The following is a 16004-nucleotide window of genomic DNA, read 5'->3' as shown; positions in this document are numbered from 1 at the left end:
GATATGAGACTGACATCATATTGATATGAGACTGATATATTGATACAACATTGATCTGATATCAGATAGATATCATATTGATACGAATGTCAGGAGGTGTTGGTGACGAACCCCAAGATGCAGAGATGGCAGGCGCAGTAGTAGATGATGATACAAGGTAGATATCATGTTGTCAGTATCATTAGTAGATGATGATTCAAGGTAGATATGATGTAGGCAGTATTAGTACTAAATGATGATACAAGATAGATATAATGTAGGCAGTATCAGTAATAGATGGTGATACAAGGTAGATATCATGTATCAGTAGTAGATGATGATACAAGGTAGGAGGTCCTCCAGTAGCAGTGATGACGTCACAGAGAGAGAGAGAGAGAGAGAGAGAGAGAGAGAGAGAGAGAGGAGAGAGAGAGACCACAAAGTAAGAACCACACACTCTTGGACTGGACCGGACTTTAGTGGACTTACATGGACTCTATCAGACATTAGTGGACTTTACTGGACTTTTTTTTTACTTTATTGAACTTTTTTGGATCTTTGTGGACTTTATTGGACCTTGGTGGACTTTATCGAACTTGTTTGGACTTGATTGTACTTTATTGGACTTTGGTGGACTTTATTGGACCTTGGTGGACTTTTTTTTTTGATCTTGGTGGACTTTATTGGACCTTGGTGGACTTTATCAAACTTGTTTGGACCTTGGTGGACTTTATCGAACTTGTTTGGACTTTATTGGACTTTGGTGTACTTTATTGGACTTTAGTGGACTTTATTAGACTTGTTCGGACCCTTTTGGACTTTCGGGGACTTTACAGGACTTGTTTGGACTTTATTGGACTTTGAGGACTTTATTGGACTTGTTTGGACTTTAAGGACTTTATTGGACTTGTTTGGACTCCATTGGACCTTGGTGGACTTTATTGGACTTGTTTGGACTTTATTGGGCTTGGTGGACTTTATTGGACTTGTTTGGACTTTATTGGGCTTGGTGGACTTTATTGGACTTGTTTGGACTCCATTGGACCTTGGTGGACTTTATTGGACTTCATTGGACCTTGGTGAACTCTTTGGACTTCATTGGACCTTTGTGGACTTTATTGGACTTTGACAGACTTCATTGGACATTTGTGGACTTTATTGGACTCGTTTGGACTTTATTGGACTTTTGGTGGACTTTATTGGACTTTGACGAACTTCATTGGACTTGTTTGGTTTTTATGGGACTTGTTTGGACTTTGTCGGGACCTTCGCATGCTTGGGTTCTGGGGTCCCCCTGGCATCGAGTAAAAAGGAGGTCTTAATTCTGAGAGACTAAGTGAAAACTGGAATGGAGTGGTGTCCATGAAGCGAGGAAGGTGTAGACCTTGGCCGCACCTGAAAGGATGAAGTTGTTGCTCCTGCTGCTGGCCCACACTGCCTTGCTGAAGGGCAGCGTGCTGAGGCAGCACAAAGGCACGCGGGTGACCCGTGTCCAGCGCCAAGCCAAGGAGTCGTGCTCGGAGTCCTGGAGGCCGGCCTCCCCACGGCGACCCCTAGTGGCCGTGTCCAGGAAGACCCACAGGAAGCTCCTTCGCAGGTCAAAAGACTGGCCTGATTTCTTTCCGGGACCTTTCCAAGACCACCACCATGCGGACCTGGACCCCCCGGGGTCACCTCCAGCCTCCAGGTCCGCTCGCAGCCTTCAAGAAGACCGGAAGAATTCCACTTCCAGCGGTCTTCCCCAAAACCCCGGCCGAGGTCCTCCTTCCAGCGGTCCCGATCAGGACTGGTCCGAGGAGGCGGAAGGGGGCGGGGCCAGCAGGTGGGGCCAAGCCGTGCCGAGAGCTCCGCCCTCCTGGATGACGGCGCTGCACTTCAGGGGCGGTCTGGAGGGGATCCGCCTGAAGACGGGCGCTCAGGTGGACCTGCCCAGGGCCAAGTTCACCTTGGAACTGTGGATCCTTCCGGAAGGCGGCCAGAGCGACCCTGCGCTCATAGCAGGTGAGCTTTTCTTCTTGCACTCGCTTCATGCAGCATTTCTTTGGATGTTTGGAAAAACCACAAACTAAAAACTTCTCAGCTCCGCAAAGTCAAGAAGAAAGTTCCTCATACTCTTATTAATTCTTAAATATTCTTTGTTATTATTATTATTATTATTATTTGTACAGTTATTATTAGCATTAATTGTATTGACTATTTACTGTTGCAAAATAAGATTAATAGTTACTCTCATTACTATGTATTGTCAGTTGAAGTTATTAATTATTATTACTGTTATTATTGTGTTTGCCATTTTATTATTATTCATATTAATAATATAACTCTATGTACTTTATTCAGTATTATTTTTATCATTATTATTGTTATCATCAATATAATGGTTTTATTATTATTGTTTTTATTATTATATAAATTATTATTATGTCTTGTTTAGAATTATTATTATTAATATTATTATTATTATTATTATAGATAAATATACATTTTCATGTTAGTTATTGACATTATTCTCATTATATATGAATTATTACTATTTACTATTTTACTATGGAGTATAATTAATATTACTATACTTGTTGTCATTACTATTATTATTAACTATTGATGAAATATTATTCAAAAATTAATTTTTACTATTGACTATTTTACTATGAATTGTTACTAATATTAAGCTTGTTGTTTTTATTATTATTATTATTATTATTATTAACTATTGTTTAAAATATTATTCAAATATCAATTATTACTATTTACTGATTTACTATGGATTATTAATAATATTATACATTATTATTAACTATTGGTGAAACATTATTGAAGTGTCAATTATTACTATTGACTGTTTTGCTATAAATTATTGCTAATATTATGCTATTTGTTTTTATTATTATTATTATTGTTATTATTATTAACTATTGATGAAATATTATTCAAATATTAATTATTACTATTGACTGTTTTATTATGAATTATTACTAATATCATGCATGTTGTTTTTATTATTATTATTATTATTATTATTAACTATTGATGAAATATTATTAAAATATTAATTATTACTAATGACTGTTTTACTATGAATTGTTACTAATATTATGCTTGTTGTTTTTATTATTATTAACTACTGATGAAATATTATTTAAATATTAATTATTACTATTTACTTTTTTACTATGGATTATTAATAATATTATACATTATTATTAACTATTGGTGAAATATTTTTGAAATATCAATTATTACTATTGACTGTTTTACTATAAATTATTACTAATATTATGCTAGTTGTTTTTATTATTATTGTTATTATCGATGAAATATTATTCAAATATTAATTATTACTATTGACTGTTTTACTATGAATTGTTACTAATATTATGCTTGTTGTTATTATTATTATTAACTACTGATGAAATATTATTCAAATATAAATTTTTACTATGGATTATTAATAATTGTATACATTAATATTAATAATAATATTATAATATTAATAATATTATACATTATTATTAACTATTGGTGAAGTATTAATGAAATATCAATTATTACTATGGACTGTTTTACTATCAATTGTTACTAATATTATGCTTGTTGTTATTATTATTATTATTATTATTATTATTATTAACTACTGATGAAATATTATTCAAATATTAATTATTACTATTTACTTTTTTATTATGGATTATTATTAACTATTGGTGAAATATTAATGAAATATCAATTATTACTATTGACTGTTTTACTGTACATTATTACTAATATTATGCATGTTGTTTTCATTATTATTGTTATTATTATGATTAACTATTGATGAAATATTATTCAAATATTAATTATTACTATTGACTGTTTTACTATGAATTATCACCAATATTATGCTTGTTGTTTTTGTTATTATTATTATTATTAACTTTTGATGAAATATTATGTAAATATTAATTATTACTATTGACTGTTTTGCTATGAATGGTTACTAATATTATGCTTTTTGTTTTTATTATTATTAACTATTGATGAAATATTATTCAAATATTAATTATTACTATTTACGGTTTTACTATGGATTATTAATAATATTATATGTTATTATTAACTATTGGTGAACTATTATTGAAAAATCAATTATTACTATTGACTGTTTTACTATAAATTATTACTAATAATATGCTTGTTGTTGTTATTATTATTATTATTAATAACTGTTGATGAAATATTATTCAAATATTAACTATTACTATTTAATGTTTTTAGCCCCACCTTATGGTCTACCTAATTATTTTTAATATTATTAATTTCATTAATATTAACTATTGATTAACTGTATCATTTTATGTTGATTATTTTTGTTATCATCGTGACATAATTATCATTACTCTTTATTGTTGTGATATGTAGTATTACCATTACTTGTAGTGAAGTGAAGTATATTTATATAGCGCTTTTCTCTAGTGACTCAAAGCGCTTTACATAGTGAAACCCAATATCTAAGTTACATTTGAAGCAGTGTGGGTGGCACCGGGAGCAGGTGGGTAAAGTGTCTTGCCCAAGGACACAACGGCAGTAACTAGGATGGCGGAAGCGGGAATCGAACCTGCAACCCTCAAGTTGCTGGCACGGCCACTCTACCAACCGAGCTATACCGCCCCTATAATAATAATAATAATAATACACCTGTAGTTGTATTATTATTATTATTATCATCATTAATATTATTTACTACTGATGAACTATTAATCAAATAATAATAAATAATATTTATTGTTATTACGCTCTAATTAGTATTGATATTAACTATTGATTAAGTCTACCATGAAATATTTGATATTTTTGTTATTGTCAATAAAAAATAATAATTGTTACCATTCACTGCGTAGTATTTATTGTTATTATTCGTAATATTACTTACGATTATTAGTCAGGAATAAATCATTTCAACGTCAGCTGGTTTGTTTCATGAAGTATTCAGTAGAAAAATATTTGCTGTACGGAATGTGTATTTTGTCTAGCAGTTACCATGGCAACCGACCCAGTATACATTGATATTGTCTAGCAGTTGCCATGGCAACGGACCCAATATATATTAAGATTGTGTCGTTTGTTTCCATGGCAACAGACCCATGTCCAGTAATCAGAGTATTGTGTGAGTAAGAAGAACTATTATACTGCTATATTCCAGTATTACGTATTAAAAGTGTACTGGACTTCCACAACTTTGTTTCACGCCATAAAAGAAGCAAATATTTTGAGGTGAGAACAGAAAGAATGTTCCTGTGGTGGTCCGGGACCACATGACCATGTGACCACATGACCATGTGACCACATGACCATGTGACCACATGACCATGTGACCACATGACCATGTGACCACATAACCACATGATCACGTGACCACATGACCATGTGACCACATAACCACATGATCACGTGACCACATGACCACGTGACCACATGACCACGTGACCACATGACCATGTGACCACATGACCACGTGACCACATGACCACGTGACCACATGACCATGTGACCACAGGCATCCAATGAAAACATGATCATTATTATTGTTGTTGTTGTGTAATCACACTTTTTGCAGTACATGTTGCAGTACTACTACACATACATATTTGTTTTATATGTTTGTATACTTAATTACTGCATATTTCATACACTTAATTACTGCATGTTTTATATACTTATTTATTTCATATTTTATATACCTTTTTACTGCATATTTGATATACTTATTTACTGCATGTTGTATATACTTATTTATTGCATATTTTTATATATGTATTTACTGCATATATTATATACTTATTTATTGCATATTTTGTATACGTATTTACTGCGTTTTTTTAATATATGTATTTACTGCATATTTTATATAATTATTTATTGCATATTTTATGTAGTTATTTACTGCATATTTTATATACTTATTTATTGCATATTTTATATGCTTATTTACTGAATATTTTTATGTACCTATTCACTACATATTTTATATACTTATTTACTAAATATTTGATATACTTATTTACTACATATTTTTGTATACTTATTTACTTCATTTTTTATAAACCTATTTACTGCATATTTTATATACTTATTTATTGCATATTTTCTATACTTATTTGCTGCATATTTTACGTACTTATTTACTGCATATTTTATAAACCTATTTACGGCATATTTTATATACTTATTTATTGCATATTTTATTTACTTATTTACTGCATATTTTATAAACTTATTTACTGCATATTTTATTCAGTTATTTACTGCATATTTTATAAACCTATTTACTGCATATTTTATATACTTATTTATTGCATATTTTATATACTTATTTACTGCATATTTGATATACTTATTTACTAGGTATTGTAAATACTTATTTATAGAAACAATAAGAGGTAAGTGTTTAAAAGTGAAATAAGAACTACATAAATAAGAAATAAAAACAATAAAATAATATTTTGACCAACTTCTTGTTGTTGACACACCTGTAGTCCCAGGCTGGACACACCTGTAGTCCCGGACTGGACACACCTGTAGTCCCAGAGTGGACACACCTGTAGTCCCAGAGTGGACACACCTGTAGTCCCAGTGTGGACACACCTGTAGTCCCAGAGTGGACACACCTGTGGTCCCAGAGTGGACACACCTGTAGTCCCAGACGAGAAACACCTGTAGTCCCAGGTTGGACACACCTGTAGTCCCGGACTGGACACACCTGTAGTCCCAGACGAGACACACCTGTAGTCCCGGACTGGACAGACCTGTAGTCCCAGGCTGGACACACCTGTAGTCCCAGGCTGGACACACCTGTAGTCCCAGAGTGGACACACCTGTAGTCCCAGAGTGGACACACCTGTAGTCCCAGTGTGGACACACCTGTAGTCCCAGAGTGGACACACCTGTAGTCCCAGAGTGGACACACCTGTAGTCCCAGAGTGGACACACCTGTAGTCCCAGACGAAACACACCTGTAGTCCCAGGCTGGACACACCTGTAGTCCCAGGCTGGACACACCTGTAGTCCCAGAGTGGACACACCTGTAGTCCCAGAGTGGACACACCTGTAGTCCCAGTGTGGACACACCTGTAGTCCCAGAGTGGACACACCTGTAGTCCCAGAGTGGACACACCTGTAGTCCCAGACGAGACACACCTGTAGTCCCAGGCTGGACACACCTGTAGTCCCAGGCTGGACACACCTGTAGTCCCAGGCTGGACACACCTGTAGTCCCAGAGTGGACACACCTGTAGTCTCAGAGTGGACACACCTGTAGTCCCAGACGAGACACACCTGTAGTCCCAGGCTGGACACACATGTAGTCCCAGGCTGGACACACCTGTAGTCCCAGGCTGGACACACCTGTAGTCCCAGACTGGACACACCTGTAGTCCCAGACTGGACACACCTGTAGTCTCAGACTAGACACACCTGTAGTCCCAGAGTGGACACACCTGTAGTCCCAGAGTGGACACACCTGTAGTCCCAGATGAGACACACCTGTAGTCCCAGGCTGGACACACCTGTAGTCCCAGGCTGGACACACCTGTAGTCCCAGACTGGACACACCTGTAGTCCCAGACTGGACACACCTGTAGTCTCAGACTAGACACACCTGTAGTCCCAGAGTGGACACACCTGTAGTCCCAGAGTGGACACACCTGTAGTCCCAGACGAGACACACCTGTAGTCCCAGGCTGGACACACCTGTAGTCCCAGGCTGGACACACCTGTAGTCCCAGACTGGACACACCTGTAGTCCCAGACTGGACACACCTGTAGTCTCAGACTAGACACACCTGTAGTCCCAGACGAGACATACCTGTAGTCCCAGACGAGACACACCTGTACTCCCAGACGAGGCACACCTGTGGTCCCAGTCTGGACACACCTGTAGTCCCAGGCTGGACACACCTGTAGTCCCAGACGAGACACACCTGTAGTCCCAGAGTGGACACACCTGTAGTCCCAGACGAGACACACCTGTAGTCCCAGGCTGGACACACCTGTAGTCCCAGGCTGGACACACCTGTAGTCCCAGACTGGACACACATGTAGTCCCAGGCTGGACACACCTGTAGTCCCAGACGAGACACACCTGTAGTCCCAGACGAGACACACCTGTAGTCCCAGACGAGACACACCTGTAGTCCCAGGCTGGACACACCTGTAGTCCCAGACTGGACACACCTGTAGTCCCAGACGAGACATACCTGTAGTCTCGGACTAGACACACCTGTAGTCCCAGGCGAGACACACCTGTAGTCCCAGACGAGACATACCTGTAGTCTCAGACGAGACACACCTGTAGTCCCAGACGAGACACACCTGTAGTCCCAGAATGGACACACCTGTAGTCCCAGCCTGGACACACCTGTAGTCCCGGACTGGACACACCTGTAGTCCCAGTGGACACACCTGTAGTCCCAGTGTGGACACACCTGTAGTCCCAGAGTGGACACACCTGTAGTCCCAGACGAGACACACCTGTAGTCCCAGACGAGACACACCTGTAGTCCCAGACTGGACACACCTGTAGTCCCAGGCTGGACACACCTGTAGTCCCAGAGTGGACAGACCTGTAGTCCCAGACTGGACACACCTGTAGTCTCAGACTAGACATACCTGTAGTCCCAGACGAGACACACCTGTAGTCCCAGACGAGACACACTTGTAGTCCCAGAGTGGACAGACCTGTAGTCCCAGACTGGACACACCTGTAGTCCCAGACTAGACATACCTGTAGTCCCAGACGAGACACACCTGTGGTCCCAGTCTGGACACACCTGTAGTCCCAGGCTGGACACACCTGTAGTCCCGGACGAGACACACCTGTAGTCCCAGACGAGACACACCTGTAGTCCCTGGCTGGACACACCTGTATTCCCAGACAGGACACACCTGTAGTCCCAGACTGGACACACCTGTACTCTCAGACGAGACATACCTGTAGTCTCAGACTAGACACACCGGTAGTCCCAGACGAGACACACCTGTAGTCCCAGACTGGACAAACCTGTAGTCCCAGAGTGGACACACCTGTAGTCTCAGACTAGACACACCTGTAGTCTCAGACTAGACACACCTGTAGTCCCAGGCTGGACACACCTGTAGTCCCAGACTGGACACACCTGTAGTCCCAGGCTGGACACACCTGTAGTCCCAGGCTGGACACACCTGTAGTCCCAGGCTGGACACACCTGTAGTCCCAGACGAGACACACCTGTAGTCCCCGACGAGACACACCTGTAGTCCCCGACGAGACACACCTGTAGTCCCCGACGAGACACACCTGTAGTCCCAGACTGGACACACCTGTAGTCTCAGAATAGACATACCTGTAGTCCCTGACGAGACACACCTGTAGTCCCAGACGAGACATACCTGTAGTCCCAGACGAGACACACCTGTAGTCCCAGGCTGGACACACCTGTAGTCCCAGACTGGACACACCTGTAGTCCCAGACTGGACACACCTGTAGTCCCAGACAAGACATTCCTGTAGTTTCAGACTAGACACACCTGTAGTCCCAGACGAGACACACCTGTCGTCCCAGACTGGACACACCTGTAGTCCCAGAGTAGACACACCTGTAGTCTCAGACGAGACACACCTGTAGTCCCAGGGTGGACACACCTGTAGTCCCAGACGAGACACACCTGTAGTCCCAGACGAGACACACCTGTAGTCCCAGACGAGACACACTTGTAGTCCCAGGCGAGACACACTTGTAGTCCCAGACTAGACACACCTGTAGTCCCAGACTGGACACACCTGTAGTCCCAGACGAGACATACCTGTAGTCTCAGATAGACACACCTGTAGTCCCCGACGAGACACACCTGTAGTCCCAGACGAGACACACCTGTAGTCCCAGACGAGAAACACTTGTAGTCCCAGACGAGACACACCTGTAGTCCCAGACGAGACACACCTGTAGTCCCCGACGAGACACACCTGTAGTCCCCGACGAGACACACCTGTAGTCCCCGACGAGACACACCTGTAGTCCCCGACGAGACACACCTGTAGTCCCAGACTGGACAAACCTGTAGTCCCAGAGTGGACACACCTGTAGTCTCAGACTAGACACACCTGTAGTCTCAGACTAGACACACCTGTAGTCCCAGGCTGGACACACCTGTAGTCCCAGACTGGACACACCTGTAGCCCCAGGCTGGACACACCTGTAGTCCCAGGCTGGACACACCTGTAGTCCCAGGCTGGACACACCTGTAGTCCCAGGCTGGACACACCTGTAGTCCCAGACGAGACACACCTGTAGTCCCCGACGAGACACACCTGTAGTCCCCGACGAGACACACCTGTAGTCCCAGACTGGACACACCTGTAGTCCCAGACTGGACACACCTGTAGTCCCAGACTGGACACACCTGTAGTCTCAGACTAGACATACCTGTAGTCCCAGACGAGACACACCTGTAGTCCCAGACGAGACATACCTGTAGTCCCAGTCGAGACACACCTGTAGTCCCAGGCTGGACACACCTGTAGTCCCAGACAAGACATTCCTGTAGTCTCAGACTAGACACACCTGTAGTCCCAGACGAGACACACCTGTAGTCCCAGACTGGACACACCTGTAGTCCCAGAGTAGACACACCTGTAGTCTCAGACGAGACACACCTGTAGTCCCAGGGTGGACACACCTGTAGTCCCAGACGAGACACACCTGTAGTCCCAGACGAGACACACTTGTAGTCCCAGACGAGACACACTTGTAGTCCCAGACTAGACACACCTGTAGTCCCAGACTGGACACACCTGTAGTCCCAGACGAGACATACCTGTAGTCTCAGACTAGACACACCTGTAGTCCCCGACGAGACACACCTGTAGTCCCAGACGAGACACACCTGTAGTCCCAGACGAGACACACTTGTAGTCCCAGACGAGACACACCTGTAGTCCCCGACGAGACACACCTGTAGTCCCCGACGAGACACACCTGTAGTCCCAGGCTGGACACACCTGTAGTCCCAGGCTAGACACACCTGTAGTCCCAGGCTGGACACACCTGTAGTCCCAGGCTGGACACACCTGTAGTCCCAGACTGGACACACCTGTAGTCCCAGACTGGACACACCTGTAGTCCCAGGCTGGACACACCTGTAGTCCCCGACGAGACACACCTGTAGTCCCCGACGAGACACACCTGTAGTCCCAGACGAGACAAACCTGTAGTCCCAGAGTGGACACACCTGTAGTCTCATATTAGACACACCTGTAGTCCCAGGCTGGACACACCTGTAGTCCCAGACTGGACACACCTGTAGTCCCAGACTGGACACACCTGTAGTCCCAGACGAGACACACCTGTAGTCCCAGACAAGACATTCCTGTAGTCTCAGACTAGACACACCTGTAGTCCCAGACGAGACACACCTGTAGTCCCAGACTGGACACACCTGTAGTCCCAGAGTAGACACACCTGTAGTCTCAGACGAGACACACCTGTAGTCCGAGGGTGGACACACCTGTAGTCCCAGACGAGACACACCTGTAGTCCCAGACGAGACACACCTGTAGTCCCAGACGAGACACACTTGTAGTCCCAGACGAGACACACTTGTAGTCCCAGACTAGACACACCTGTAGTCCCAGACGAGACACACCTGTAGTCCCAGACGAGACACACCTGTAGTCCCAGACGAGACACACCTGTAGTCCCAGACGAGACACACTTGTAGTCCCAGACTAGACACACCTGTAGTCCCAGACTGGACACACCTGTAGTCCCAGACGAGACATACCTGTAGTCTCAGACTAGACACACCTGTAGTCCCCGACGAGACACACCTGTAGTCCCAGACAAGACACACCTGTAGTCCCCGACGAGACACACCTGTAGTCCCAGGCTGGACACACCTGTAGTCCCAGGCTGGACACACCTGTAGTCCCAGACTGGGCACACCTGTAGTCCCAGACTGGGCACACCTGTAGTCCCAGACTGGACACACCTGTAGTCCCAGACTGGACACACCTGTAGTCCCAGACGAGACATACCTGTAGTCTCAGACTACACACACCTGTAGTCCCCGACGAGACACACCTGTAGTCCCAGACGAGACACACCTGTAGTCCCCGACGAGACACACCTGTAGTCCCCGACGAGACACACCTGTAGTCCCAGGCTGGACACACCTGTAGTCCTAGGCTCGACACACCTGTAGTCCCAGACTGGACACACCTGTAGTCCCAGACGAGACACACCTGTAGTCCCAGACGAGACACACCTGTAGTCCCAGACGAGACACACCTGTAGTCCCAGACGAGACACACCTGTAGTCCCAGACGAGACACACTTGTAGTCCCAGACGAGACACACTTGTAGTCCCAGACTAGACACACCTGTAGTCCCAGACGAGACACACCTGTAGTCCCAGACGAGACACACCTGTAGTCCCAGACGAGACACACTTGTAGTCCCAGACGAGACACACTTGTAGTCCCAGACTAGACACACCTGTAGTCCCAGACTGGACACACCTGTAGTCCCAGACGAGACACACCTGTAGTCCCAGACGAGACATACCTGTAGTCCCAGTCGAGACACACCTGTAGTCCCAGGCTGGACACACCTGTAGTCCCAGACTGGACACACCTGTAGTCCCAGACAAGACATTCCTGTAGTCTCAGACTAGACACACCTGTAGTCCCAGACGAGACACACCTGTAGTCCCAGACTGGACACACCTGTAGTCCCAGAGTAGACACACCTGTAGTCTCAGACCAGACACACCTGTAGTCCCAGGGTGGACACACCTGTAGTCCCAGACGAGACACACCTGTAGTCCCAGACGAGACACACTTGTAGTCCCAGACGAGACACACTTGTAGTCCCAGACTAGACACACCTGTAGTCCCAGACTGGACACACCTGTAGTCCCAGAGTGGACACACCTGTGGTCCCAGAGTGGACACACCTGTAGTCCCAGACGAGAAACACCTGTAGTCCCAGGTTGGACACACCTGTAGTCCCGGACTGGACACACCTCTAGTCCCAGACGAGACACACCTGTAGTCCCGGACTGGACAGACCTGTAGTCCCAGGCTGGACACACCTGTAGTCCCAGGCTGGACACACCTGTAGTCCCAGAGTGGACACACCTGTAGTCCCAGAGTGGACACACCTGTAGTCCCAGTGTGGACACACCTGTAGTCCCAGAGTGGACACACCTGTAGTCCCAGAGTGGACACACCTGTAGTCCCAGACGAAACACACCTGTAGTCCCAGGCTGGACACACCTGTAGTCCCAGGCTGGACACACCTGTAGTCCCAGAGTGGACACACCTGTAGTCCCAGAGTGGACACACCTGTAGTCCCAGTGTGGACACACCTGTAGTCCCAGAGTGGACACACCTGTAGTCCCAGAGTGGACACACCTGTAGTCCCAGACGAAACACACCTGTAGTCCCAGGCTGGACACACCTGTAGTCCCAGACGAGACACACCTGTAGTCCCGGACTGGACACACCTGTAGTCCCAGGCTGGACACACCTGTAGTCCCAGGCTGGACACACCTGTAGTCCCAGAGTGGACACACCTGTAGTCTCAGAGTGGACACACCTGTAGTCCCAGACGAGACACACCTGTAGTCCCAGGCTGGACACACCTGTAGTCCCTGGCTGGACACACCTGTAGTCCCAGGCTGGACACACCTGTAGTCCCAGACTGGACACACCTGTAGTCCCAGACTGGACACACCTGTAGTCTCAGACTAGACACACCTGTAGTCCCAGAGTGGACACACCTGTAGTCCCAGAGTGGACACACCTGTAGTCCCAGATGAGACACACCTGTAGTCCCAGGCTGGACACACCTGTAGTCCCAGGCTGGACACACCTGTAGTCCCGGACTGGACACACCTGTAGTCCCAGACTGGACACACCTGTAGTCTCAGACTAGACACACCTGTAGTCCCAGAGTGGACACACCTGTAGTCCCAGAGTGGACACACCTGTAGTCCCAGACGAGACACACCTGTAGTCCCAGGCTGGACACACCTGTAGTCCCAGGCTGGACACACCTGTAGTCCCAGACTGGACACACCTGTAGTCCCAGACTGGACACACCTGTAGTCTCAGACTAGACACACCTGTAGTCCCAGACGAGACATACCTGTAGTCCCAGACGAGACACACCTGTACTCCCAGACGAGGCACACCTGTGGTCCCAGGCTGGACACACCTGTAGTCCCAGATGAGACATACCTGTAGTCCCAGACGAGACACACCTGTAGTCCCAGAGTGGACACACCTGTAGTCCCAGACGAGACACACCTGTAGTCCCAGACGAGACACACCTGTAGTCCCAGACGAGACACACCTGTAGTCCCAGAGTGGACACACCTGTAGTCCCAGACGAGACACACCTGTAGTCCCAGGCTGGACACACCTGTAGTCCCAGGCTGGACACACCTGTAGTCCCAGACTGGACACACATGTAGTCCCAGGCTGGACACACCTGTAGTCCCAGACGAGACACACCTGTAGTCCCAGACGAGACACACCTGTAGTCCCAGACGAGACACACCTGTAGTCCCAGGCTGGACACACCTGTAGTCCCAGACTGGACACACCTGTAGTCCCAGACGAGACATACCTGTAGTCTCGGACTAGACACACCTGTAGTCCCAGGCGAGACACACCTGTAGTCCCAGACGAGACATACCTGTAGTCTCAGACGAGACACACCTGTAGTCCCAGACGAGACACACCTGTAGTCCCAGAATGGACACACCTGTAGTCCCAGCCTGGACACACCTGTAGTCCCGGACTGGACACACCTGTAGTCCCAGTGGACACACCTGTAGTCCCAGTGTGGACACACCTGTAGTCCCAGAGTGGACACACCTGTAGTCCCAGACGAGACACACCTGTAGTCCCAGACGAGACACACCTGTAGTCCCAGACTGGACACACCTGTAGTCCCAGGCTGGACACACCTGTAGTCCCAGAGTGGACAGACCTGTAGTCCCAGACTGGACACACCTGTAGTCTCAGACTAGACATACCTGTAGTCCCAGACGAGACACACCTGTAGTCCCAGACGAGACACACTTGTAGTCCCAGAGTGGACAGACCTGTAGTCCCAGACTGGACACACCTGTAGTCCCAGACTAGACATACCTGTAGTCCCAGACGAGACACACCTGTATTCCCAGACGAGACACACCTGTGGTCCCAGTCTGGACACACCTGTAGTCCCAGGCTGGACACACCTGTAGTCCCGGACGAGACACACCTGTAGTCCCAGACGAGACACACCTGTAGTCCCTGGCTGGACACACCTGTATTCCCAGACTGGACACACCTGTAGTCCCAGACTGGACACACCTGTACTCTCAGACGAGACATACCTGTAGTCTCAGACTAGACACACCGGTAGTCCCAGACGAGACACACCTGTAGTCCCAGACTGGACAAACCTGTAGTCCCAGAGTGGACACACCTGTAGTCTCAGACTAGACACACCTGTAGTCTCAGACTAGACACACCTGTAGTCCCAGGCTGGACACACCTGTAGTCCCAGACTGGACACACCTGTAGTCCCAGGCTGGACACACCTGTAGTCCCAGGCTGGACACACCTGTAGTCCCAGGCTGGACACACCTGTAGTCCCAGACGAGACACACCTGTAGTCCCCGACGAGACACACCTGTAGTCCCCGACGAGACACACCTGTAGTCCCCGACGAGACACACCTGTAGTCCCAGACTGGACACACCTGTAGTCTCAGAATAGACATACCTGTAGTCCCTGACGAGACACACCTGTAGTCCCAGACGAGACATACCTGTAGTCCCAGACGAGACACACCTGTAGTCCCAGGCTGGACACACCTGTAGTCCCAGACTGGACACACCTGTAGTCCCAGACTGGACACACCTGTAGTCCCAGACAAGACATTCCTGTAGTTTCAGACTAGACACACCTGTAGTCCCAGACGAGACACACCTGTCGTCCCAGACTGGACACA

General features: G+C 45.8%; 1 protein-coding gene across 1 annotated transcript in view; it reads left to right on the top strand.

The window, feature by feature from the left end:
- Window positions 1-1382: 1382 nt before the first annotated feature.
- Window positions 1383-16004, top strand: part of LOC133545222 (pappalysin-2-like) — a 93099-nt gene continuing 78477 nt past the window's right edge. The window contains exon 1 of the mRNA XM_061890617.1: window positions 1383-1980. Coding sequence (XP_061746601.1) covers window positions 1383-1980 — 598 coding nt within the window. The remainder of the gene's footprint in view (window positions 1981-16004) is intronic.

Source organism: Nerophis ophidion, linkage group LG28 (assembly GCF_033978795.1).
Source record: "Nerophis ophidion isolate RoL-2023_Sa linkage group LG28, RoL_Noph_v1.0, whole genome shotgun sequence".
NCBI lineage: Eukaryota > Metazoa > Chordata > Actinopteri > Syngnathiformes > Syngnathidae > Nerophis > Nerophis ophidion.
This window is presented reverse-complemented; position numbering and strand designations above follow the sequence as displayed.